General features: G+C 22.6%; 1 protein-coding gene across 1 annotated transcript; it reads right to left on the bottom strand.

Moving 5' to 3' along the window:
* Positions 1-132: 132 nt before the first annotated feature.
* Positions 133-25,647, bottom strand: LOC127291584 (solute carrier family 12 member 9). Its single transcript, XM_051320780.1, has 10 exons — positions 25,573-25,647; positions 24,961-25,264; positions 19,973-20,107; positions 19,377-19,714; positions 18,783-18,996; positions 18,232-18,501; positions 17,904-18,111; positions 13,385-14,170; positions 1,403-1,831; positions 133-1,139 (listed from the first exon to the last, which is right to left on the bottom strand). The coding sequence occupies exons 2-10, from the start codon at positions 25,229-25,231 to the stop codon at positions 938-940; spliced, it is 2,853 nt and encodes a 950-aa protein (XP_051176737.1). The 5' UTR covers positions 25,232-25,264; positions 25,573-25,647; the 3' UTR covers positions 133-937.
* Between the last annotated feature and the right edge of the window lie 225 nt (positions 25,648-25,872).

Below are 25,872 nucleotides of genomic sequence, written 5' to 3'. Positions count from 1 at the left end.
ACACAATTTTTTGTGTAATTATAAATAAATAAAATAAATAAAGAATAATAAATTATATAATTTCATATAAATTGTAATAGTAAAAAAAAAAATTTTTGTTAAATTTTCTAGAAAAAAGAAAAGTTAATCAAAAATGTTAAATATATATATATATGTAAATAGTTTATTAATATATTTGAAAATTCTTAGAAATATATTTTCTCAGTCTGACATATAAAAATGCAATTATTGCCACCAATAAGAATTTTCCATACATATGACGCAATAAAAAAGACAGATACACAATATATATATATAATAATAATAATAATACATTTTTCACATTCACGATAAAATTTAACGAATGTTTTTTCTTCCATCTTTTTTTTTTTAAATAAAATTAAATATATATATATTTATTATATCTATTTTATTCGGCGTATAAAAATTATTTCTTCTCTTTAAAAATCTCTCCAAATTGATTTTTTCTATTATAATAGGTTTTTTTTTTTTTTTTTTACAATTATTTCGATTTCTTACATTATATTTGTTTCTCTCTATTGTTATATTGATCTCTTTTTGGATAATTTTCTCATTTAGAATTAATATTGATAAAAAATAACTATTTGTTTAATAACTATAGATAAAATAAAAATAATAATAATAATAATAGTAAAATAAAGGAAAATAAAAAAAAAAATTGATTATTATTAAGAAAACAATTAAAAAATATAAAAGAAATCACTTTCAAAATTCCTATGGACAATTTATAAAGTCCTATAATTAATATCGAAAGATTTTTCATATCACAAAAATTATTTACAAAAAACAGTAAAATTGACACTATTTTGCAATAATTATAAAAATTAATAAAAAATAAAAATAATAGAGAAATATATAGTATATTCAATTGTAAGTTCTAAAATCGATTTTTGAATAATCGAAAAATAAAGTAACGTTACAATGTCGTTGATGTGACGGCACTGACACCATGCACTAATATCGTTGGCGGTAAATCGGCGGTCAATTCAGTGAGAAGTTGTAAATATTGTTGTTGAACGACATTTTTACCACCCCATGTATTTGAAATTGGTGGCGCAGGTAAATACATAAAAATTGCAGCCGTTTGCGAGCAATGTTGTTGAATTAATTGATTGCAACTGTAAAAAAAAAAAAAAAAAATTTTGTCAAATTAATTTAATAAAATCAAATTTTTTTATTATATATTAATAAAAAATTATCCTCTAAATGACGCTTTTCAATTTTTCCCATAATAAAAATTATTTACTAGAATTTTAATTTTTGAATTTTATTAGAAATAATTTATATTTTAGATGAATTTTCAAATTTTTAAATTAAAATTTAAAAAAATTTTTACTTTTTCCGAAACGGAGAAATTTTTTGAAATTAAATTAATACTCACTTTAAAATATAAGCTCGTGAAACATTACTTGGAACAACGTCAGCAGAATCGGAAGATTCAAAAAGACTTGATTCAGCATCTTGCTTGGAACCAACTAAAGGTCGTCCCTTCAATCCACCGACTTGTGCCGCCCAATTTGGTATTTTTGTGATTGATGCCGATATTCGTAGCATGTTTAATAATTTTTTCAATTTCAATTCATTGGAACATTTTGGTGCCTCTTCAATTGAACTCGTCGATTCAGCAACATTGAGATTATCCGAAATCTCACAATGGAAGACACGCAAATGTAAATTCTTCCAAACTGGCACCATATTTATAATGCACGCCAATTGTAACATAAAAAGAGAAGTCGTATCAAATGGATCTTGATCGGTTGGTTGGAAAAAATTCACTGGCCACACGTCAATGTACTTGAAATTGGAATTCCTGAAATATTGTTAGGACAATGAGTTGCTATTTTTATTTTCTTTATTTTTAATAATTATGTCGACAGTATGAAGTATGAGTGTGTATTGTAAAGAGTGGGGACTATTGCACAGTCCTTTAAAACTAATGCATAAGCAGGTGTGGTCAGATTAATTAGTCGCTACTCAAAGTGATAGCACGGTTAGTAAATTGTCTTCCAAAAAGACTCAGTGAAGCTTTGGAAGGATTGATTATCTCCAAGTTTTTGTACTTTGCTTGTTAAATAAATAAAGTAGAGTTTGTTCTCAGTTGAGTAACCAACTCACAAAAATAATATTATTAGTTGTTTCTTACGGCGACAACATAATTGGTGGCAGCGGTGAAATATTTAAAATTATTTGGAAGTTCATCCAAGTTTTAAATATCCAGAACCAAGAACTAGTTCCAGATAAACAAAGTGATAATTCAAAGTGAACGAGAGAATCAACAAAAGAGATATCCAGAGAGTTATCCAGATCTACAAAGACGTATCCAGAGAGTTATCCAGTTCTACGAAGTGTTATCCAGAGTGTTAACCAAGCAGCGATCCAGATATCCATATCTACGAAGTGTTATCCAGAGTGTTAGCCAAGCAGCGATACAGATATCCAGGTCTACAGAGAGGTATCCAGAGAGTTATCCAAGTATACGAAACAGAATTCGAGATTTTCCAGTACTACGATCCAGACCAACATTCAAAAGCAACATTGAAGTAAGGTATATAAAACAAAACTACGAATCTTTAGAACAAGAGTATAAGTCCACTTTACGTACGTTGAACGGCGACCTTCATAGGGTGTGGCTAAGTTTGTTTTAAAGCGTTGGTATACTCCGTGATTTTATCAGTATTTCCATCGTCAATAAACAAAAAAAAAACAAATTTCATATTCTTGTGTACTCCTTGTAGCAGGATTGCAAGAAATGAAATTTTAAATTAGAAAACGCGAACGGTTATAAAATAAAATTGTACGAAACGATATAGGAAATTTATTAAATCAAACTGGATTTAAATTCATTTAGAGAAAGTAGGGAAAACGAAACTATAGACACAGACAGTTCATCCCCTTCAATATCACTGACTGACAGACTTAAATTAGACAATATTCTAAAAATCATGCCAGAAACATCAACAAGTTCAAATGACCTTTTTCAAACAATTCTTGCAAAATTGGAAAGATTTGAAACAAGATTGTTAGCTATGGAACAACCAGTTAGAAGAGAGTTAGGTTTACCCTTAAATGAGAATGAATTAAACAGCGATCATGAAGAATTAGAAGAAGTTACAGAATATGATTTTGGAAAAAGTATAAAATTAATACCAGAATTTAACGGGAGCGGTTTAGAAAACTTCATTCATTTAATAAGATTGTCCAAAAAGAAAACAAAAAGAAATGAAAGACTAACATTACTTCATGCAATAATTGCACAAAAATTAGTAGGAAAAGCGGCAAACACAATTAGAGCCGATGCAGTTAAAACATTTGCTGATTTTTTTGAAAGATTACGAATTTTATTTGGAGAAAAGGATAGTTTAGAATCACTTCAAAGGGCTCGCGATTCATGTATAATGGGCAAAAATGAAGGTTTAGAGTCATTCACCTCAAGATTTATGCAGTGTCAGGATAAAATCAGGCAGTCTATAGATAGTATGAATATAACACCTGAAGAAACTTTCGTAAGACAGGAAATAGAAACAAGTGCAAGCGTCAGCACATTCTTAAGAAATATACGTGAAGAATTTGAAATTAGAATCCGTCCTCAGAAACCGAAAACTCTGAATGAATGTTTTAATATTGCCTCAGAAATTAACGTGAATATAAAAGATAAAAGAAGAATAGAAAATTTTACAAGAAACCCAAGAAATGAGAACCCAGTTCCAAAACCAAGATTTAGTAAACAGACAAATATAGAAAAATGCAACCATTGCAAAAATGTAGGACATACAGAAGATGTCTGTAGAGGAAAATTGAGAGGTTTACCACCACGTCAAGAGAAAACTCAAAATTTTCAGTCACGATCGATCAACAGCAAACCACCAGACCGAGTGCAGCTAAACGAAGAATTTTCTTTATCGGAGAACCCGCTAAGCACAACCTTCCACCGATCCCGAGAGAACGAAGAAGACACGACACACCTATTGTGGCTTTAAAATTTGATAAATTAAAATCGGGAAAATTTGTAGTTGATACAGGATCGAATATATCAATCATAAAAAACAGTATGTTAGAAGGAAAAAACTTTAAAAAATACGCACCTCATAACGTTTTAACAATAGGAAACAATCCCGTAACATTTGAATATTCTATTTGTTTAAAACTTTATGGTAAAGAATCAGTTTTTCAAGTTACGAAAGATGAAAATGCATTTAGAGAAAATGGTTTAATTGGAATGAATTTACTTTACGATCAAAATTTTAAAATTGACTTAGAAAAAGGTATTTTAAACTTAGGACCTAAAATACTTCATCCACAACCTAGTGCAGATAAGAAAGATAAAATCTGTTTTATTAACTTTGAAGGAGGATATTCAGCAGTCACAAAATATGATTATCAAGGAAATCCAATTTTACCACCTAATACAGCAAAAATTGAAAGTATGTATGATGCTTATGAAGACTTATGGATAGATTCTATAAAAAAACTGACTGACGAAAAAATGTACCAATTCAGCAATAATGAAAGAATTAAAGAATTATTATCTAAAACACGACTAGACCATATCAAAGAAGGAAAAGAAGACTTACTAAGAATCATAACAGAATTTCACGACATTTTCCCATTAGGAAACGATCCTTTACCTTTAACTAAATTAACTGAGCATACAATTAGAACAACAGACGATCAACCTGTAAATACAAAACAATATAGATATCCACCTATGTTACAAGAAGAAGTTTACCAACAAATTAAAGAAATGTTAAAGAAAAATATACTTCGAGAAAGTATGTCTCCTTTCAATTCACCGTTATGGATAGTCCCAAAAAAGAAAGACGCTTCAGGCAAATTAAAATGGCGAATTGTTATAGATTATCGAAAACTAAATGAAAAAACCATTTTAGACAAATATCCTTTACCGTGTATTGATGAGATAATTCAGCAGTTAGGAAATTCTAAATTCTTTTCTTGTTTTGATCTTGCTTCCGGATTTCATCAAATAGGAATGAATCCCAAGGACAAAGAAAAAACAGCTTTTAGCACAAACGAAGGTCATTATGAATATAATAGAATGCCTTTTGGTTTAAAAAATGCCCCTCCAACATTTCAAAGAATGATAAATAATGGATTAAAAGGACTAATAGGTAATGGATGTTTTGCATATATAGACGATATTATTGTTTACGGAAGAACGTTGGAAGAACATAATAAAAATTTGAAGAATTTATTTATAAGACTACGACAAGTTGGACTCAAATTACAGCCAGATAAATGCGAATATCTGCGTCCAGAACTGGAATATTTAGGGCATGTTATTACAAAAGAAGGTATAAAGCCAAACCCAGATAGAATTGACAAAGTAAAAAATTATCCAAGACCAAAAACTCAAAAACAGATTAAGCAATTCTTAGGACTTATTGGTTATTACAGGAAGTTCATAAAAAACTTCTCTAAAATAGCAAATCCACTAACTAAATTACTACGAAAGGAAACTACATTTGAGTGGACACAGAAAGAAGAAAACGCGTTTTCCGAATTAAGAGATAAATTAATAACAGCACCGATACTACAATTTCCAAATTGGAATCAAGTTTTTGTTCTAACAACTGATGCATCAAATGAAGGATTAGGAGCAATTTTATCACAAGGACACATCGGAGAAGATAAACCAATAGCATTTGCTTCAAGAACTTTAAATAAGGCAGAAATAAATTACACGACTACTGAAAAAGAATTATTAGCAATAGTATGGGCAGTTAAACATTTTAGACACCATCTTTTTGGACGAAGATTTAAAATTGTAACAGATCACAAACCCTTAGTTTGGTTATTTAATGTAAAAGATCCGACAAGCAGATTAATGAGATGGAGACTAAAATTAGAAGAATACGATTATGAAATTATTTACAAAAAAGGAATTGCCAACACAAACGCTGACGCCTTATCGCGCATTCCAAGGGTTCAGATGACAACAGACGGTACATATGATACGTTACAACAGCAGAACGCGCGTACTACAGGTGTAAACGAGGAAAATGAGAACATGGAAGTAGATACGCAAACAGAAGACGACAACTCAATCATTGATGACGAAAATAAATACGAAAATATGGAAATAGATTCACAGACAGAAGAAAGTGATCAATCAATAATTAAAGACGAATTCAAGGTAATAAAAACTATAAAATTGATTACAGGTACTAAAGAAAAAAGGCAAGGGTATGCAAATTATTCTCTTTTGGAACCGATAAGTAACTTGAGAGATATACTTAAACCTATAAGAGACACAAATTATATTTGGAAAATATTAGTTTATGGAAGAAAAACAATACCTAAAGAAAGAGCTATATACAAAGTAGTAAGAGATTTTAACGAGGAAACAGAAGTACAATGGATCAGAGATATACCTCAAATAGATAATGATGACGCGAATAAAATACGATTAAAAAGAAACAAAATAGAACAAACAGGACAGTTAATTATAAAACGAGAATTTGGACCGACAAGGATAAAAGAAATTTGGATCACTAACGAAGAAACAGAAGAAAATGACAAAATAAAAATTAGTCCTCAGGTGACAGATGATCAATTATCAGAATTTTTAGAAAAAGAAACTAAAGAAGAAAGATTAAGAATTATTTACGAGGATATAGATGAAAGGAAAATATCGAGGATTCTTTTTAAAATATGGAAAGGAGGTGACAAGGAAATATATTTAATAAAGAAACACATTGAAACGAATAGAAGAAAAATTATAGCAGAAGCACATGAAGGAATATTAGGAGGACACTATTCTAAAGATATTACAGTACAAAAGATAAGAAATATGACAAACTGGCCCAACATTACAAAAGATGTTGAAGACTTCATCAAAACATGTGATTTATGTCAACGATTTAAACAAAATGAAAGAAAACAAGAATATTATGAAGAATCAGACATACCAGAAGGACCAAATGATAAAATATCAATAGATATAGTGGGACCATTAAATGAAACTACCAGCGGAAATAAATATATTTTGGTGATTCAAGATTTTTTAACTAGATATGTGCATTTAGAATCATTGAAGGACAAATCAGCAACTTTAGTCATAGATGCTATGTGGAAAGGATATTTAAAAACGAACGGTAAACCTTTAGAAATACTAACAGACAATGGGAAAGAATTTATTAATAACGAATTTTCAGATCTAATGACCGAATTAAAAATAAAACATGTAAAGACTTCAGTTTATCACCCACAAAGTAATGGAAAGAATGAAAGATCACACAAGAAGATTAATGAATATTTAAGTATTTATGCGCAAAAAGATGAATGGGATAAAGAGTTACCTAAAGCAATGTTAACATACAATATGACAATAAATAGGATTACAGGATTTTCTCCATTTGAACTACAAAATGGCAGAAAAGCAAGAGAAGCATTTGAAACATTAAACAAAATAACAAATCTCGTAAAGAAAAACGAATTAAAACAATTAGAACACGAAAACAAATTACATGTTGCAAGAAGAAAAATCAATGAATCTCAAAGAAAACAAATACTGACTGATAAAAAGACAATTTCAGTTGGGGAGCAAATATTGATAAGAAATCATATGAGAAAAAAGGGAGACCCTTTGTGGTTAGGACCATTTATAGTTTTACATAAAATTGGAAATACATATACAATAGAAAATAATCGAAAGGTTCATAGGGAAGATATTAAGAAATATTTTGTTTTAGATAGTGAAGAAGACGATTTGGATGACGACAATAATGGCGATCTTGATGAAGATTTTGATAATGAGCCTCGGGCTGGTTGTAGCAGAAACTGATTATAATATAACGGAATTAAAAGGCAATATATATAAAGAAGAAATAGGAAAAGTGTATTTATATTCAGAGGAATGGAAATTGATGATTATGATAAACATTACAAGAACCGAAGATAGAATAGTTGTTATTCAAAAAGTGTTAACGCAGGTTAGTCATCTTTGCATGACTAAATGTCAAGAAAATTACGAAATTAAAACTATCTCTTCTAGATTTAGTCGTTTAAGAAAAAAGGAATCACTATTGTATAACATAATGGGTAAACAAAGAGTTAAAAGAGGACTTTTAAATGTAATAGGAGACGCATCAAAAATATTATTTGGCACATTAAGCGATTCAGATTTAAATATAATTAATAAAGAATTCGATCAATTATATAATGATAATAAGGTCTTAAATGAAGCAATTAAAAACAATACTAAAGTAATAAAAATGATCTTAGATTCATCATCTCAAGATTATAAGTTCTTAGAAAATAAACTTGTAGCATACTACGATATACTAAACCAAATGAAAGCAGAAATAAATAATAACAAAAAGAGTTTGTTTATTCAACAAAAATTATTAATAGCTGAAACGTTAATAGAAGAAATGAACGACGACATAGATTTAGCAATAAGTTCAATTAATTTAGGGAAGCATGGAATTATAAACCCCCAAATTTTAACGCCTAGAATGTTGCATGAAACAATTGATGGATTTGAAAAGGAATTTAGGACTAAATATCACATCGAAAGCGATGAAAGAAACTATCAACATATTATAGACATTAGTGAAATTACTACAATTATAAAAAATCATCACTTAGTATACATAATTAAAATTCCGATTTTAGATGAAAAAGAAATGACAATAGTAAGAAGTTTACCAATTCCAGAACGAATAATTAATGGTCAAGCTATGGTGTTTTTACCAAACCACGAATATATTTTGCAAACGAAAACTGAATACGTACCGATTGACAAGACAGATTTAGAAAAATGTAGTAATATAGAAGACTATAAAATTTGTAAGAGAAATCAACCGAATTATTTAATATATCAAACAGAAAATTGTGACGCGGATTTAATAAAAATGTCTAACAGAAATTGTCTAAAATCTCCATTACTACTCAGCGATGAAACATTTATGAAAACAGAAACAGGTTATATATGTATATTTGTAAAAGAAACAGTTATAGATATAGTATGCGAAAATAATAATTATAATGGTAAAAAATTGGGTACTTATCTAATAACAGGGAATAGATGTAAGCTATATACGAATGAAATAAAGCTAGATCTTAATAAACCGATGAAAAATATAAGTAGATACTTTGAGGATAAAATCACAATAGAATTAGATTTTGAGAAAGACGATTTAAAATTAATTAATGATAAATTACCAAAATTACCAAGATTTCTTAATTTAGATAGAATAAAAGAAGCGAAAATTAGTATGGAAGATACCGAAGCGATGCTAGATAAATTAAAGACACATGAAAGATTTAAGAGTTGGACAGAAAAGTCTTTGACGTATTTAGAGTACATAGGATATGCAAGTATTGTAATTATAATCTTCTATATAATGTTTAAAACGGGAATTATACAGTGTATTTTAAATTTAATAAGATATTGTATTGGGAACTGTTATACAAATCGTAGTTTTAACAATACAGGTCCAACGCAGTTTGTAGCTACTGAGAAAAATCTACCAGGATTAAATTTTGAATTACATTCGAAACCTCCTAGAAGGAAACCTGCATCGAATTTTTAAATAAATGTTAATTTGAAAATCATCGATAGTTTAAAGGGGGGAGGTGTCGACAGTATGAAGTATGAGTGTGTATTGTAAAGAGTGGGGACTATTGCACAGTCCTTTAAAACTAATGCATAAGCAGGTGTGGTCAGATTAATTAGTCGCTACTCAAAGTGATAGCACGGTTAGTAAATTGTCTTCCAAAAAGACTCAGTGAAGCTTTGGAAGGATTGATTATCTCCAAGTTTTTGTACTTTGCTTGTTAAATAAATAAAGTAGAGTTTGTTCTCAGTTGAGTAACCAACTCACAAAAATAATATTATTAGTTGTTTCTTACGGCGACAACAATTATATTTTTATTTTCTTTATTTTTGCTTTTTTTATTTTTACTTACTGTATTTTATTTTTTATACTTTAATTTTATTTATTTATGCTTTTTTTTAATTACTGTGTTTTATTTTCTCTACTTTTATTTTCTTTAATTTTGATTTTTATTTATTGTATTTTTATTTACTAGATTTTTATTTTCTTTATTAGCAAAATTAAAGGCGCCCCAAATTGAGTATTTAATTGTTTGTTATAAAGAAATTAAAGATTAATATTATCAATAATAATTTAATTTATAAGAATATTATTATATATTAAATGATAATAATGAAAATTATATCTTTACAGGCCTCGGATTATACATTTTCCGACTTTTTTCAAAAATACGACTTTTATCGATTTATTTTAATAAAATGCGACATTTTTTTTACATTTGAAAAGAAAATGTAAATAAAATACATTTTTTTTTAGTGTAAAATGTAGATCTTCTTCAGATCTTCTTCAATTCAATTATTTAACAAATTTTTGAACTAAAATGATTCTTAACTAAATTAATTATTTTTAATAATTTTAATGAAATACATCACAAATTCAATTAAATCAAAATTATTTTTTCAATTAAAATTTTTATGAAATTTAACAATTGTTTATAATTTAAAAAAAAATATCACAATAAAATTGAATTATTTTTTAAAAATTTCAATTCAAAATAAACTAAAATTCAATTATTACCCGAAATTTTAATTCAAAATCAATTAAAAATCCAATAATTATAAAAAATTTTCAATTTCAAATTTAATTATTTACCAAGTTTTCAATTTAAAATGCAATAAAATTCAATTATTTTGTAAAATTTCGATTCAAAATCAATTAAAATTAAAAATTTTCAATTCAAAATCCACTAAAATTCAATTATTTTGTAAAATTTCAATTCAAAACCAATTAAAATTCAATTATTTTGTAAAATTTCAATTCAAAACGAATTAAAATTCAATTATTTTCCAAAATTTCATTTAAAATGCAATTATTTAAAAAAATTTCAATTCAAAATCCACTGAAATTCAAATTTTTAAAAAATTTTAATTCAAAATCAATTAATATTCAATTTTTCCAAAATTTTTAATTCAAAATTAATTAAAATTAAATTATCTTTAAAAATTTTTAATTTAAATTCAACTAAAATTAAATTATTTTGTAAAATTTCCATTCAAAACCAATTAAAATTCAAAAATTTCAATTCAAAATCACTTAAAATTCAATTTTTCCAAAATTTAAATGCAAAATTAATTAAAATTTAATTATTTTCCAAAATTTCATTTAAAATGCAATTATTTAAAAAAAATTTCAATTTAAAACCAACTAAAATTCAATTCTTTGTAAAATTTCAATTCAAAATCAACTAAAAATTCAATTTTTCCAAAATTTCAATTCAAAATCAATTAAAATTCAATTATTTTTCAAAACTTCAATTCAAAATCAATTACATTACAATTATTTTCCAAAATTTCAATTCAAAATCAAGTAAAATTCAATTTTTTCAAAATTTTTAATTCAAAATCAACTAAAATTAAATTATTTTCAAAATTTCATTTAAAATGCAATTATTTTAAAAATTTTCAAATCAAAATCAATTAAAATTAAATTAGATTCCAAAATTTCAATGCAAAATCAATTAAAATTTAATAATTTTCCAAAATTTTAATTCAAAATCAACTAAAATTCAATTATTTTCCATAATTTCAATTCAAAATTAATTTTTTTTTCAAATTTTTCAATTCCAAATCAACTAAAATTCAATTATTTTCCAAAATTTCAACTGAAATTTAATTATTTTCAATAATTTCAATTTAAAATCAATTAAAATTAATGTATTTTCAAAAATTTCAATACAAAATCAACTAAAATTCAATTATTTTGTAAAATTTCCATTCAAAACCAATTAAAATTCAAAAATATCAATTCAAATCCACTAAAATTCAATTATTTTGTAAAATTTCGATTCAAAATCAATTAAAATTCAAAATTTTCAATTCAAAATCCACTAAAATTCATTTTTTTTTTAATTTCAATACAAAATCAATTAAAATTTAATTATTTTGAAAAATTTCAACTAAAATTTCGATTATTTTTAAAATTGTCAATTCAAAATTAATTAAAATTCAATTATTTCCCAAAATTTTCAATTCAAAATGAAATGAAATTCAATTATTTTCCAAATTTAAAATCAAATAAAATTTCATTGTTCTCAAAAATTTGAATTCAAAATTAATTGAATTTTCAATAATTTGAATTTAAAACCATCTAAAATTTAATTATTTCTAAAATTTTCCATCGAAAAATGTTTTTTTGAAATTTAATAATTTCAATTATAGCTCTAAGGAAATTCAATTATTTTTAACTATTTTAATAATATTCTTTGAAAATTCAACTATCTGAAACCATTTTTCAATTAAAAATGATTTTCAAAATTATTGTATTTTGTCCGCATTTTCTAATAAATTTTTAGTGAAAGCATGTAAAATTTTAATTAAAAATCACTTAAAGTTTCAATTAATTTCAAAAATCTCAATTTTAAATCTTTGAAAATTCAATTAAATTTAAAAAATGTTTTCCAAAAAATTGTTTGATAAATTATTTTTAGTTCTGTAAAATTTAATAATTGTTTTTGAAAATTAACAATATCTTTTGAAATTTAATTATTTCTAAAAATTTCAACTTTAACCCTTCGAAAAGGATTATTATTTAAAAATCTGTAAAATATTTTTGTTAAAATAAAAAACAATTCCACTTTTTTTTGGAATATAAATCGACTAAATCGACTTTTTTTGTGTCTTTAAGTTGATTCGAGGCCTGTGTTTTTATAATTAATATTTAATAGATATTCGTTGGCCCCTGGTACCTTAAAAATTAATTTTTAAAAATTAATTTTTTTCAAATTACTATCTTGTACGAAATTTCCTGGCGCATGTTTTTTCTCATCATAAATTTTTTTCTATTTGTATACAATTTTTGAATGAATATACAAGTTTAAAAAAAATTTCGTTGATAAACGTTGTGTACTTCAACTTCGTGAATTGAATTTTCGAATTTGGAATTTTAAAGAAACTTATTCCGAAATTTGGAAACACAATTATACAACTTTAGCCAAAATGAGAAAAAGAATTGTCAAAATTTGACACGTCATTAGATTACTATTCAAAAAAACACGTGAAATCAGAAAAGGCCAACTTCAAGTTATGACAGCAGAACAGACCAAGCATTTTATTATTATATAATATAATAATAATAATTTTTAATAATTATATTTTTATTTTCTTTATTTTTGCTTTTTTAATTTTTACTTACTGTATTTTATTTTTTATACTTTAATTTTCTTTATTTTTGCTTTTTTTATTTACTGTGTTTTATTTTCTTTAATTTTAATTTATTGTATTTTTATTTACTAGATTTTTATATTCTTTATGTCTGAGAAAGAAAAAAGAAAAAAAAAAGACACTTACTTGACAAATTGCAATTTATCCAGACTATGAAAATTCCTGCAGAGACATAAATTTTTTTTCATTTTCAAAACATCCGAACACATTCCCACATATTGTTCAATGTCCATTGATTTATCAGCGCCACTTTGTCTTAATGGAAATACAGAACCATTTGCATAAGTGCCAGTTTCAAAATTTGTCGTTGAATATTGTGAGGTTTTAAAAAAATCTTGTGGCGCATGATCATCATAAAATCCCAAAACAATTGTATTTGGTTTCATTGCTCCCATTCCTGAGATACGACAAAGATGATGAAGTCCCTCGCGTACTGTTTTTGTCACTGTCATCTCAACGAATGCCTTTACTTTTAAATGATCAATGAGACTTAACCAATTTGGATAGTCATCAATTGTTGGATCTTGATTTTGTGCGGCAAATTCGCCAATTTTCACATGACCAATCACATAGAGGCCACCTTTTTTTAAATCATTGACAAAATCAATGAGTGGACATGATGAACGTGGCGACGATACCATAAGTAGAATTTGTGGACGCCAAAATTTTACATGATCTTTACGTGAATCCAACATTAGAAGATATTTTCGTACCTGATGAAATATTAATGCTTGCGATATACTACCCCATGCGGCATTTTTACTTGGTGAAAATAAATGTAAAACAATCACCAATACAAGACAAATGATAATGCTACTCGATGCATAAATACTGTTTATGGTGAACATCATTATTAATGTTCCAAATAGGCCAATTGTTGCCGTGTGCCATGTGAAGAAATTAAAAGTAGGGCTGTAAATTAAATTTTTTTTTTTGTATTATTTTTTTTTTAATTTGTCTACAAAATATTTTCAGGCTTCACAGTGTTTTACCTTATTCCACCTATTTTTCCTCTATTTTAAAAAATTCCTCTTTTATTGTCCTTTTTTTTTCTTTTATTAATATTTCCCCCCTTTTTTCAAATTATTTTCCCTATTTTATATTGAAACACGAATAATGGGATATTTAATAAAAATAAAAATTTGAACAAAAAAAAAAAAAAAAAAAAAAAAAAAAAAAATTACAAGCTTCGGATTATACGACATTTATCGACTTTTTTTCAAAATTTATTTTGAAAATTTTTTCAATAAAATACGTCTTTTTAGTATCTAATGCAAATCTTCTTTATTTCAATTATTTAACAAAATTTTGAACTAAAATAATTATTTTCAATAATTTTAATGAAATTCTTCACAAATTCAATTATCTTAAACTATTTTTTAAATTAAAATTTGTATAAAATTTAATAATTGTTTATAAGTTAAAAAAAAAAAAAAAAAAATTAGGCAAATAAAATTACCGAAAAAAATTTTTTAATTCAAAATCACTTGAAATTTAATTATTTGCAAAAATTTCAATTATTTTTTAATAATTTTTATAATAATTCTTTGAAAATTCAATTATTTGAAAGCATTTTTTGGTTAAAAACTTTTGGAATTCAATTTTTTTTTTTTTAATGTGATTTCTAATAACTTCTTTATCAACAGAAATTACTAAAAAAAATGTCTTATTCTAATTATTGTTTGAAATTTAAGACAATCTTTTGAAATACAATTATTTTCGAAATATTTCAATTAAAAATCAATTAAAATTTAATTATTTTCAAAAATTTCAAATAAAATTCAATTATTTTAAAAATTTTCAATTCAAAATCAGACTAAAATTCATTTATTTTCTTAAATTTCAATTCATAACCAATTAAAACTCTATTATTTTCCAAAATTTCATTTAAAATGCAATTATTTAAAAAAATTTCAATTCAAAATCTACTGAAATTCAAATTTTTAAAAAATTTTAATTCAAAATCAATTATTTTTAAAAATTTCAAGTAAAATTCGATTATTTTCCAAATTGTCAATTCAAAATCAACTAAAAATTCAATTTTTCCAAAATTTAAATGCAAAATCAATTAAAATTCAATTATTTTCCAAAATTTCATTTAAAATGCAATTATTTTAAAAATTTTCTTTTTAAAATCAAACTAATATTCAATTACTTTCTATAATTTTAATTCAAAATTAATTTTTTTTTAACATTTTCAATTCAAAATCAACTGAAATTCAATTATTTTAAAAATTTAAATTCGAAAATCAAGTAAAATTAAATTAATTTCCCAAACATTTCAATTCAAATCAAAATTTCATTTCAAATGCAATTATTTTAAATATTTTCAATTCAAAATCTAATAAAATTAAATTAGATTCCAAAATTTCAATACGAAATCAATTAAAATTTAATTATTTTCCAAAATTTAAATTCAAAATCAACTAAAATTCAATTATTTTAAAAATTTAAATTCAAAAATGTTGTAAAATTAAATTAATTTTCAAAATTTCAATTCAAAATCAATTAAAATTCAATTATTTTCCAAAATTTTAATTCAAATTCAACTAAAATTCAATTATTTTAAAAATTTTCAATTTAAAATCAACTAAAATTAAATTTATTTTCAAAATTTCAAATTAAAACCTTCTAAAATTTAATTTTTTTCTATAAATTTTCTATCTAAAACTTTCGGAAAAAAAAATTTCAACTATATAACTCTTTCGAAATTCAATTACTTTTAATGATTTTCATAATATTCTTCGAAATTTCAATTTTGTAAAATTTAATTAATGTTTGTAATTTAACAAAACAAACAAAACTCTTCAAAATTTGAATTATTTTTTAATAATTTTTAAATTTCAATAAAAATTCAATTATTTAAAAAAAGTTTCAAACAAAAACTCTTAAATTGAATTGTTAGAAATTAAAAAAAAAATCCTACAGCCATTTAAATTTGCAGAAAATTTATTTCAAATTTAAAATCTGCACTTCGATTATTAAAAAAAAGAAAATAATTTAAAAAACTGTAAAACTTTATTGTCCGACCATTTTTTTGACAATTAAAACTAAAAAGTATGCCAAAATTTTAAATTGCTTAAATTAGATTTTAAAAAATTAAAAAATTGAAAGTAAAAATGTATTTTTAGAAATTTGTCCTATTTTATTAAAATTTTGAAAGTTTTTTCCAAATAAATTTTCTTTATTATATTCTTAGAGAATATTTTTTTTTATTAAAAATCTCTTGAAATTTAATTGTTTTCAACAATTGTAACTGCAACTATTTTAACATTTAATAATTTTTCAAATTTTTAACTTTTATTCTTTGTTGAATTAATTATTTCTGATAACTTTAATCAGTCTTCAAAAATTCGATTAATTAACACATTTTTCAATTAAAATTTTTTTTTTAATTCAATTATCTTCTGAATTTTGTAAAAAATCTTCCTCAATTGAAATTTACCAAAATTCTTTTTTTTTATATCTCAAGAAATTTTAATTATTTCTGAAAAACTTAAATATATTTCTTTCAAATTTGATTAATTTCAAAATTTGTATCAAAAATTCTTCGCTAAATTAATTATTTGATTTTAATTCAATTTTTCAAAAATTCAAATTTTTTTAAATTTCTTTAAAATTCAATTACTGTTTAATATTTTGTCAATAATTTTTAGCAATTCAAATTTACAACAATTTCAATTGAATTAATTTTTTTTCAATTATATTTTAATCAAGTTCTTTGAAAAATTTAATTATTTAAAACATTTGCCAAAAATTTTGAATTCGAATAATTTGTCCAATGACTTGGAATTTTTTCTTCTTTTAACTTGAAATTTACTATTTTTCAAATTTTTGTCCTACTGAATTGAAATCTTGAAAATTTGTCAATTAGTTTAATTCTGAAGGTTAAAAAAAAGTTGATGTAAATTTTCCTGTGAAACATTCTTATTATAGAATTAGAAAAAAATTTATTTAATTACTAATAATTAATGTTAATATTAATGAAATAGTTATTAATAAAATTTATTAAAAAATAAAAAATATCGAATTTTTCGATATTTATTGTAATTAAAATCGACTAAAACGACTTCTTTCTCTTTCTAAAGTCAATCCGAGGCCTAAAGTAGGAAAAATGAAAATTTTTTTCAGAAAATAAATTTTTTTTTTAAAAATTTAATTTAATAAAATTTTGATTTCAATAAATTAAAAATTTCCATTTCTTTGAAAAATATGAATAAAATCAAGTTTTTTATATTTTCAAGATGGTTTTCGGTTTGATAAAATCGAAAAATTATTTAAACCATTTTTTGATTAAGGAAAATATACATTTAGATTTTAACCTATTTTTCTCCTTTTTTCAAATAAAATTTCCCCATGTGAAGCGTGTATTTTTAGCCCGACGATTATTTAGTTTATATTTATCGAACGAATATTGATACATTAGAAATTTACTGGGTTTAAAATTATTTCCAAAAAATGGAAATAATTTGAAATTAATTATTTTAAATACGTGACAAAAAATTTTTTTTAAAGAAATTATAAATAGAATAAATAGAAAATAAGAATTATTAAATAGTATAAATAGAAAATAAGAATTAATAAATAGAATAAATGGAAAATAAAAATTAAGAAATGAAAAAGAATGAAAATTGATAATAATTACCGAAAATTAGGTGCACTTGCGAGCTCTAGACCAAGACAGGCCAAATTTGTGGCCAAGTAGCTCAGTAAAAATAGAACGGAATTAATTTGTGCGATAACGTTTAATGAGCCAATTAATAAAATTGTTTGAACCAATGTCCATGATGTTAAAACAGCAGCGAGTGGATTTCCTCGCCATGTACCTTTTGTAACATAATTTAGGCCAGATCCTAGAAAATAAATATTTTCAAATTTTTATAATTTCATAATTTTCATTTATTTATTTATTTTGAAAAAATAGAATTCACCACCTTTGTTGATAAAATAGAAGAAAAATTAGAGGAACTCACCAAAAATATTGTCTTTTGCAAGAGCCTCGAGAACTCGACTTGAACCAATGAGATTACTAAGAGCCGCGCTAAATGTCGCTGTTAGAATTCCAACAGCAACAAAAGGTGGCCATATATTAATTGGCATCATGTAGAGAAAATTGTTTTGCAACAAAAAACGACTTGTTGTGGCTGCCGTCAGTACGGATAGTAAAATATAACAGACAAATGTAAAACAAACTGCAGATAATGTTCCTTTTGGAATATTGTGACCTGGATTTTTCAGTTCACCTTAAAATAATAAATAGCAAAATTAAATTCATTTTAATTTTATAATTATTATTAAAAAAATAATTTTAATTTTATAATAACAAAATAATTTTAATTTTAAAATTATAATAATGAAATAATTTTAATTTTATAATTATAATAAAAAAATAATTTTAATTTTATAATTATATTGAAAAAAAAAACAATTTTAATTTTAAAATTATAACAATGAAATAATTGTTAATTTTATAATTATAATAAAAAAAAAATAAGAAAAAAATTTTCTCATTAAATAAACTGACCACTCATATTGGCACCAGCCATAATTCCCGTAACTCCACTGAAAAGAACACCAAATACACTTGCAAAATCGGACATTACACCGCCACTTGAATAATCGGCGCTATAATTTGCGTACAAATTATCCATCAAAGTCGAGGACAGTAAACCCGTGTAGCTTCCATTGACGATTGTCGTTTCATTTCGTACCAATTTATTTGCCTCCGGTATTAATACCTGTATTTATTTTTTTTTTTTTAACAAAGAAGCAATTTCAAAATAACATATAATTATTTTAATTATTTTTAATTATTTAGTTATTCTAAATAATAATTTAAATTAAATAATTAGAATTCTACTAAATAAAAAAATTTGTATAAAAAAAGAAATTCTTGCAAAAAAAAAAAAAATAAAAATTCGGTTAGCTAAAAATTTTGTTTTAAGTAAAAATTCGTATTAGAAGAAATTTCGTGAAATGCAAATTTCAAAAAATGAAAATTCATTTTAAAAAAATTAGTTATTCTAATAAAAAATAATTGAAATAAAATATTCTAATTAATTATTTTACTTGTAATAATTTTATGGAAAAATTATATTTCTTTTTTTTTTTTTTTTACCTCCATTGGCCCCTTAACGAGAAAACTAATGACAACACTTCCAAGACAAATGCAAACGGTGGCTAAAATTGCGACACTTGTCTTTGCAAACATTGCGGCTCCAATTAGACACACCAATAAACTTGAGGTATTTAATATTGTACAATACAAAAATCGCCACCATCTACCATCGGGAATAAGTCCAGCGCTACCAACAAGATAACCGGAAGGTCCAAAATTTTCCACAAGACCTTCAGCACATCCTGATATACATAATGCACTCGATACAATATTTGCCATGAAAAAAAGTGTTCCAATTGAACCGCCAAATTCTGGCCCCAATGTTCTACTTATCATAACTATTTTTTTTTTTTTTGGTTAAAGACAATTTTTTTTTTTATTTTTTAATAATTAATTAAATAAAATTTAATTTTAAAATAATATTCAAAAAAAAAGGAAACATATTTTTTTTTGAACGCTAATTGCTACTTTGAAAATTTATTTATTTTAATTTAAATTAAAAAATTTATTTTAATTTTTAAATTTTCTTTCTTTGTAAATATAAATATTTTTTTTTTTGTATTTCGAAGAATTTTTAATTTTTTTTTTAAGGATACAGTAAGCTCCGCCTCCTTCGACAGCGCCATTTGTTGAAATTGCACAAACTGATGAGACAGTAAATACTAAAATTCCATAAGCTATTATAAATTGAAGGAGAGTTACTAGTAGTCCTGCATTTCCCACAATATATCCTGAAATAAAATAAATTTCCAATTTAATTACTAATAAAATAAATAAATAAAATAAATAATAGTAATTTAATTACTATTATTTTAACTATAATTTTTTTCCATTTAAATTAATTTTCAATGATTTTTTTTTTTATATAATATTCTACAAAAATTCAATTATTTTTTGAAAAAAGGTATCTATTGTAATCTATTTTTCATTACAATTAATTGATTAATTAATTAATATTATATTTATTTATTTAAATAATTTCCGCTACATAAAAATTATAATTTTTTTGTCGCATTCAAATTAAAAATAAGCGTACAAAGAAAAATTATTAAAAAAATTTTTTGGTTTAAATTTAAATTTAAAAAAATATGATTTTAAAATTTACTGAAAAATGTTAAATTTTTATCTCTCTTTTTTTTTATAGAAAACTGCTATTTTCATCAATAATAATTATAATATTAAACAATTAAATTTTTAATGATGGGAATAAAATTTTTTTTTTTTTTTCAAAAATAAATAATATATTAATTTCTTATTAGAGAAACACACATGGAAATATAAAAATTATACTTCTAACAAAAACATTTGCAACGTGATCTTGCATGATTCATACAATTTATCAATCATACTTTGAAAGATTAAAGCATATCTCTTATTGGGAAAATTATTATTATTATATATGGAAAAATTGTTATTTTACTACTATATATATATATATAATTAAACTTTATAAATTTTGTTCCTAAAAATTTCAAAAATTTATTCTAAATTTTGTTTTAAAGTTAAAAAAAATTTTTTTTTTTTAATAATTTGAAAAAAACACTAGTTTTAAATATTGACAATAAGAGTAACAAATTTTAATTATTTAGTTTATAATTATTCAAGCCTCAGATCGACTTTAAAGCAAAAAAAGTCGATTTATATTCCCAAAAAAAATGTCGAAAAAGTCGATTTTTTTTTATTTTAACAAAATTTAATTGGTTAATGAAATATTTTACTTTAAATAATTAAATTCATTTGATTAATTCTGTAATGAGAATAATTCTCTAATGAATATTATTAAGAAAATTTATTTCTATTTCATAATCGAACTAAAAGACAAATTTTCAAAATTTTATTTAAGTATAGGACAAATTTCTAAAAAAAAAAAATTCTTAAAGTTACATTTTTATAATTTTTTCCAAGTCTGATTTAAACAATTTATTTGAATTAAAAATTTTGTCATAATTTTTAGTTTTTGATGGTCGAAAAAAATTTCAAACAATACTTAATCAAGTTTTACAGATTTTTAAATAAAATTTTTTTTTTAAATAATAATAATTTTGGAAGAGTTAAAGTTGAAATTTTGAGAAATAATTGAAATTTCAAAAGATTATTGTTAATTTTCAGACAATAATTAAAATTTTACAGAACTAAAATTAATTTTATCAAATAATTTTAGATAATATTTTTTAAAATGTAGGTTGAATTTTCAAAGATTTACAATTTTGATTTTTCAAATTAATTGAATTGCAAGTGATTTTTAATTTTTGATGATTTTACAAAAAAAAATTTATTAGAAATTGCAGATAAAAATACTTTAATTTGAAACCTTTTTAAGCAAAACATAGTTTCAAATACGAAAAATGGAATTTAAAAAACATTTTATTACAAAATTTTTTCAGATAATTGAATTTTTTAAGATTATTATAAAAATTCTTAAAATTAATTGAATTTTAAAAGAGTAATAGTAGAAATTTTTAGAAAAAAATTGAATTTAAAAAGATTTTCTTCAATTTTAGACAATAATTAAATATTACAGAGTTAAAAATAATTTTTTTAAATAATTTTAGATAATATATATACAATGATTGATTTACAATAGATTTTAATATTTTTATAATTCTTTTAGATAATTTAATTTGTCTGATATTCAATTTTGATTTCAAAGAAAAAAATAAGTTTTCGACAAATTATAATATATTTTTTTAAATAATTTGAATTTTTGTGATTTCTGTTGAAAATATTTAAAATAATTGAAGTTTTGCCTGTTTATAATTGAGATTTTTCGTTAAGAAGAACATTTTGACCAATTATAATTAAAATTTTGAAAAATAATTGAATTTTTTAAATAAATTATTTACTAATTTCTATAAAAAATGTTAGAGAATTCAATTTTTTGGTGAATTTAACTACAAATTTTAAAAATAATTGAATTTCAAATTAAGTTTTGGAAAATAATTGAATTATAATTGGTTATGAATTGAAATTTTAGAAAATAAATGAATTTTAGTTGATTTTGAATTGAAATTTTGGAAAAAAAATTAAATTTTAGTTGATTTTAAATTGGAATTTTGGAAAATAATAAAATATTAGTTGATATTAAATTTAAATTTTTGGAAATAATTTAATCTTAATCGAAATTTCAGAAAATAATTGAATTTTAGTTGATTTTGAATTTATATATTAAAAAATAACCAATTTTAGTTGATTTTGAATTGTAAAATTTTTTAAATAATTGATTTTGAATTGAAATTTTGGAAAAAAATTAGTTTTCTATTGAAATGTTGAAAAATAATTGAATTTTAGTTGATTATTAATTTGAATTAAAAATTTTGAAAATACTTGAATGTCAATTGAAATTTTAAAAAATAATTCAATTTTAGTTGATTTTGTATTGAAATTTTGGAATCTAATTTAATTTTAATTGATTTTGAATTGAAAATTTTGAAAATAATTAAATTTTTAATTGATTTTGAATTAAAAATTTTGAAAAAAATTGAATTTTACTGGATTTTGAATTGAAATTTTGGATAATAATTGAATTTTAGTGGATTTGAATTGATATTTTTGAATTTTAATTGGTTTTGAATGGAAATTTTACAAAATAATTGAATTTAAGTTGATTTTGAATTGAAAATTTTTAAAATAATTGAATCTCAATTCAAATATTGGAAAGTAATTGAAGTTAAGTTGATTTTGAATTAAAGTTTTGGAAAATAATTGAATTTTAGTTGATTTTGTATTGAAATTTTGGAAAATAACTGAATTTTAATTGATTTTGAATTGAAATTTTGAAAAAAAACTGAATTTTACTGGAATTTAAATTGAAATATTAAACAATAATTCAATTTTAGTTGACATTGAATTGAAATATTTAAAAATAATTTGATATTTAATTGAAATTTTGGAAAATAATTGAATTTTTGTTGATTTTGAATTAAAAATTTTAGAAAAATTGAATTTTACTGGATTTTGAATTGAAATTTTTGCAAATAATTGAATTAGTTGATTTTGAATTGAAATTATAGAAAATAATTGAATTTTAGTTGATTTTGAATTGAAAATTTTAAGAATAATTGAATTTTAGTTGAGTTTGAATGGAAATTTTGGAAACTAATTTAATGATTGATTTTGAAATGAAAATTTTGAAAATAGTTGAATTTTAATTGATTTTGAATTAAAAATTTTGAAAAAATTGATTGTTACTGAATTTTTTGAAAATAATTGTATTTTAATTGATTTTTCAAACTAATTTAATTTTAGTTGATTTTGAAATGAAAATTTTGAAAATAGTTGAATTTTAATTGATTTTGATTTCAAATTTTGGAAAATAATTGAATTTTAGTTTGATTTTAAATTGTAATGTTTGAAAATAATTGAATTTTTTTGGAATATTTCATGAAATCTTGTAAAATAAATAGATTATAGGAGAGTTATAATTGAAATTATTAAATTACAAAAAATTTTAGATGAAAAATTTTAGAAATAATTAAAATTCAGAAGCTTTTAAATTGAAAATTTTTAAAATAATTGCATTTCAAATGAAATTTTGGAAAATAATTAAATTTTAATTAATTTTGCATTGAAATTTTACAAAATAATTGAATTTTAGTTGATTTTGAATTAAAAATTTGGAAAAGAATTGAATGTTAATTGATTTTGAGTTGAAAATTTTAGAAAATAATTAAATTTTAATTGATTTGGAATTTGAATTTTTTCGAAAAGAATCGAATTTCAATAGATTTTGTTAAATTTTAGACAATAATTATAATAAAGAGCAATTTTTAGTAATTTCTGTTGCTAAATTTATTAGAAATTACAAAAAAAAAAATTGAATTCCAAAAGTTTTTAATTGAAAAATGCTTTCAAATAATTGAATTTTCGAAAAATATTATAAAAATCATTAAAAAATACGTGAAATTTTTGCAAATAATTAAATGTTCAAGTGATTTTGAATTAAAAATTTTTTTTCGGTAATTTTATTTGCCTAATTTTTTTTTTTTTTAACTTATAAACAATTATTAAATTTCATAAAAATTTTAATTTGAAAAATAGTTTAAGATAATTGAATTTGTGAAGAATTTCATTGAAAATTATTAAAAATAATTAATTTAGTGAAAAATTTTAGTTAAAAATTTTGTTAAATAATTGAAATAAAGAGAAGATTTGAAGAAAATCTGCATTTTATACTAAAAAAAAAAACGTATTTTGTTTAAAAATTTGTAAAAAAAAATGAAAAAAAATTCCAAAAAGTCGCATTTTATTATAAAATAAATCGAAAAAATTCGTACTTTTGAAAAAAGTCGGAAAAAGTCGAAAAATTCGTATAATCCGAGTGTAATTATTGTTATTACTTTTATATTATTATTATTATTATTACATTGTTATTATATTATTATTATATTGTTATTATTATTTTATGCGGAAAAAGTATTTAGAATGAATTTTATTGCTTTACTATTTTAATTAATATAATTATTAAAATAAATATAAAATTATAATTTTTTTTTTCGTTTTGTAATTATTTTTTCTTTTTTCTAAATAATAAATAAATGCAAAATAATTTTAAGAACAAATGAAAAAATAAAAATTTTTCACATACCCATTCGAATAAAAATTAAGGCACTGAACATTGAAAGTGTGACAGGACTAAAAACACCAGCAAATGTTCCCAAAGTTCGTGTACTTTCTGTACCCAAACTACTAAATTCGACATATCCATCACTTGCATGATTAGAAATTTTATCATTGCTTGTAAAATTACGAAACATTTGCAAAAAACGATTACGCCTTTTAATTAGAGGATTTTTCTCTCCTGTTACATGAACATTCACTGAATCAGCATTTGTCGAACCATATTCAGGTGCAATCATTTTCGTTGTTGATTATTATTATTTTTTTTTTTTCTAGAAAAGTTGATTTTAAAATAGAAAAAAAAAAAAAAAATAAATAAATTTCCGTCACGGTAAAAATGAAATGAAAGAAAAAAATAAATAAATTCGTCACAAATTATTATTAATATTAATGGAAGTTGAAAACTGTTTATTTTGCGTAGACATTGCCGCACAGAAAATTATATTCGTTATATATAACCTCACAAAAATTTTTTTTTTTTTTTTTATGAGAAAAAATTGATGTAAAATTGATTTTGTTTTTTGTGTTGCATTGTTTAGGAAGAAAAAAAAGAATAGAGAAAAAAGTAATGTGTAATCACAATGTGTTGAGACGTGAATAAGAGGAAAATTATGTCACGAATGTGTGTTTGTGCTGTCAAATTGCTAAACGTCAACGCTATAATCCTTTTGTTGGCTATATACACAAACAACTGTTAATCACAGAGTTGGGTAGGTTGATTATTGAAAATTATGAAATTTACGATAATTTACGTTCTCCAACGCACGGCTGGGAAGGTAAATATTATATTTTCAATTTGAATTTTGTATCAATATTTATTAAAATTAATTTTTATTAAGCATTAATTAATTTAATATAATTTTTATTATTTTAATTTAAA

This window comes from Leptopilina boulardi, unplaced genomic scaffold (assembly GCF_019393585.1).
Source record: "Leptopilina boulardi isolate dan_hultmark-lab unplaced genomic scaffold, ZJU_Lbou_2.1 LbouV2_144, whole genome shotgun sequence".
Lineage (NCBI taxonomy): Eukaryota > Metazoa > Arthropoda > Insecta > Hymenoptera > Figitidae > Leptopilina > Leptopilina boulardi.
The sequence above is the reverse complement of the archived record's forward strand: the minus strand, read 5'-3'. Positions and strand labels throughout refer to the sequence as shown.

Coding starts and splice junctions, on each gene's coding strand:
- LOC127291584 (XM_051320780.1), bottom strand. CDS start 25,231: ATGATTGCACCTGAATATGGTTCGACAAATGCTGATTCAGTGAATGTT. Junction 18,997..19,376: donor TCGTTAAGGGGCCAATGGAG/GTAAAAAAAAAA, acceptor AAATAAATACAG/GTATTAATACCGGAGGCAAA. Junction 18,112..18,231: donor TGCAAAAGACAATATTTTTG/GTGAGTTCCTCT, acceptor TTTATTTTCTAG/GATCTGGCCTAAATTATGTT.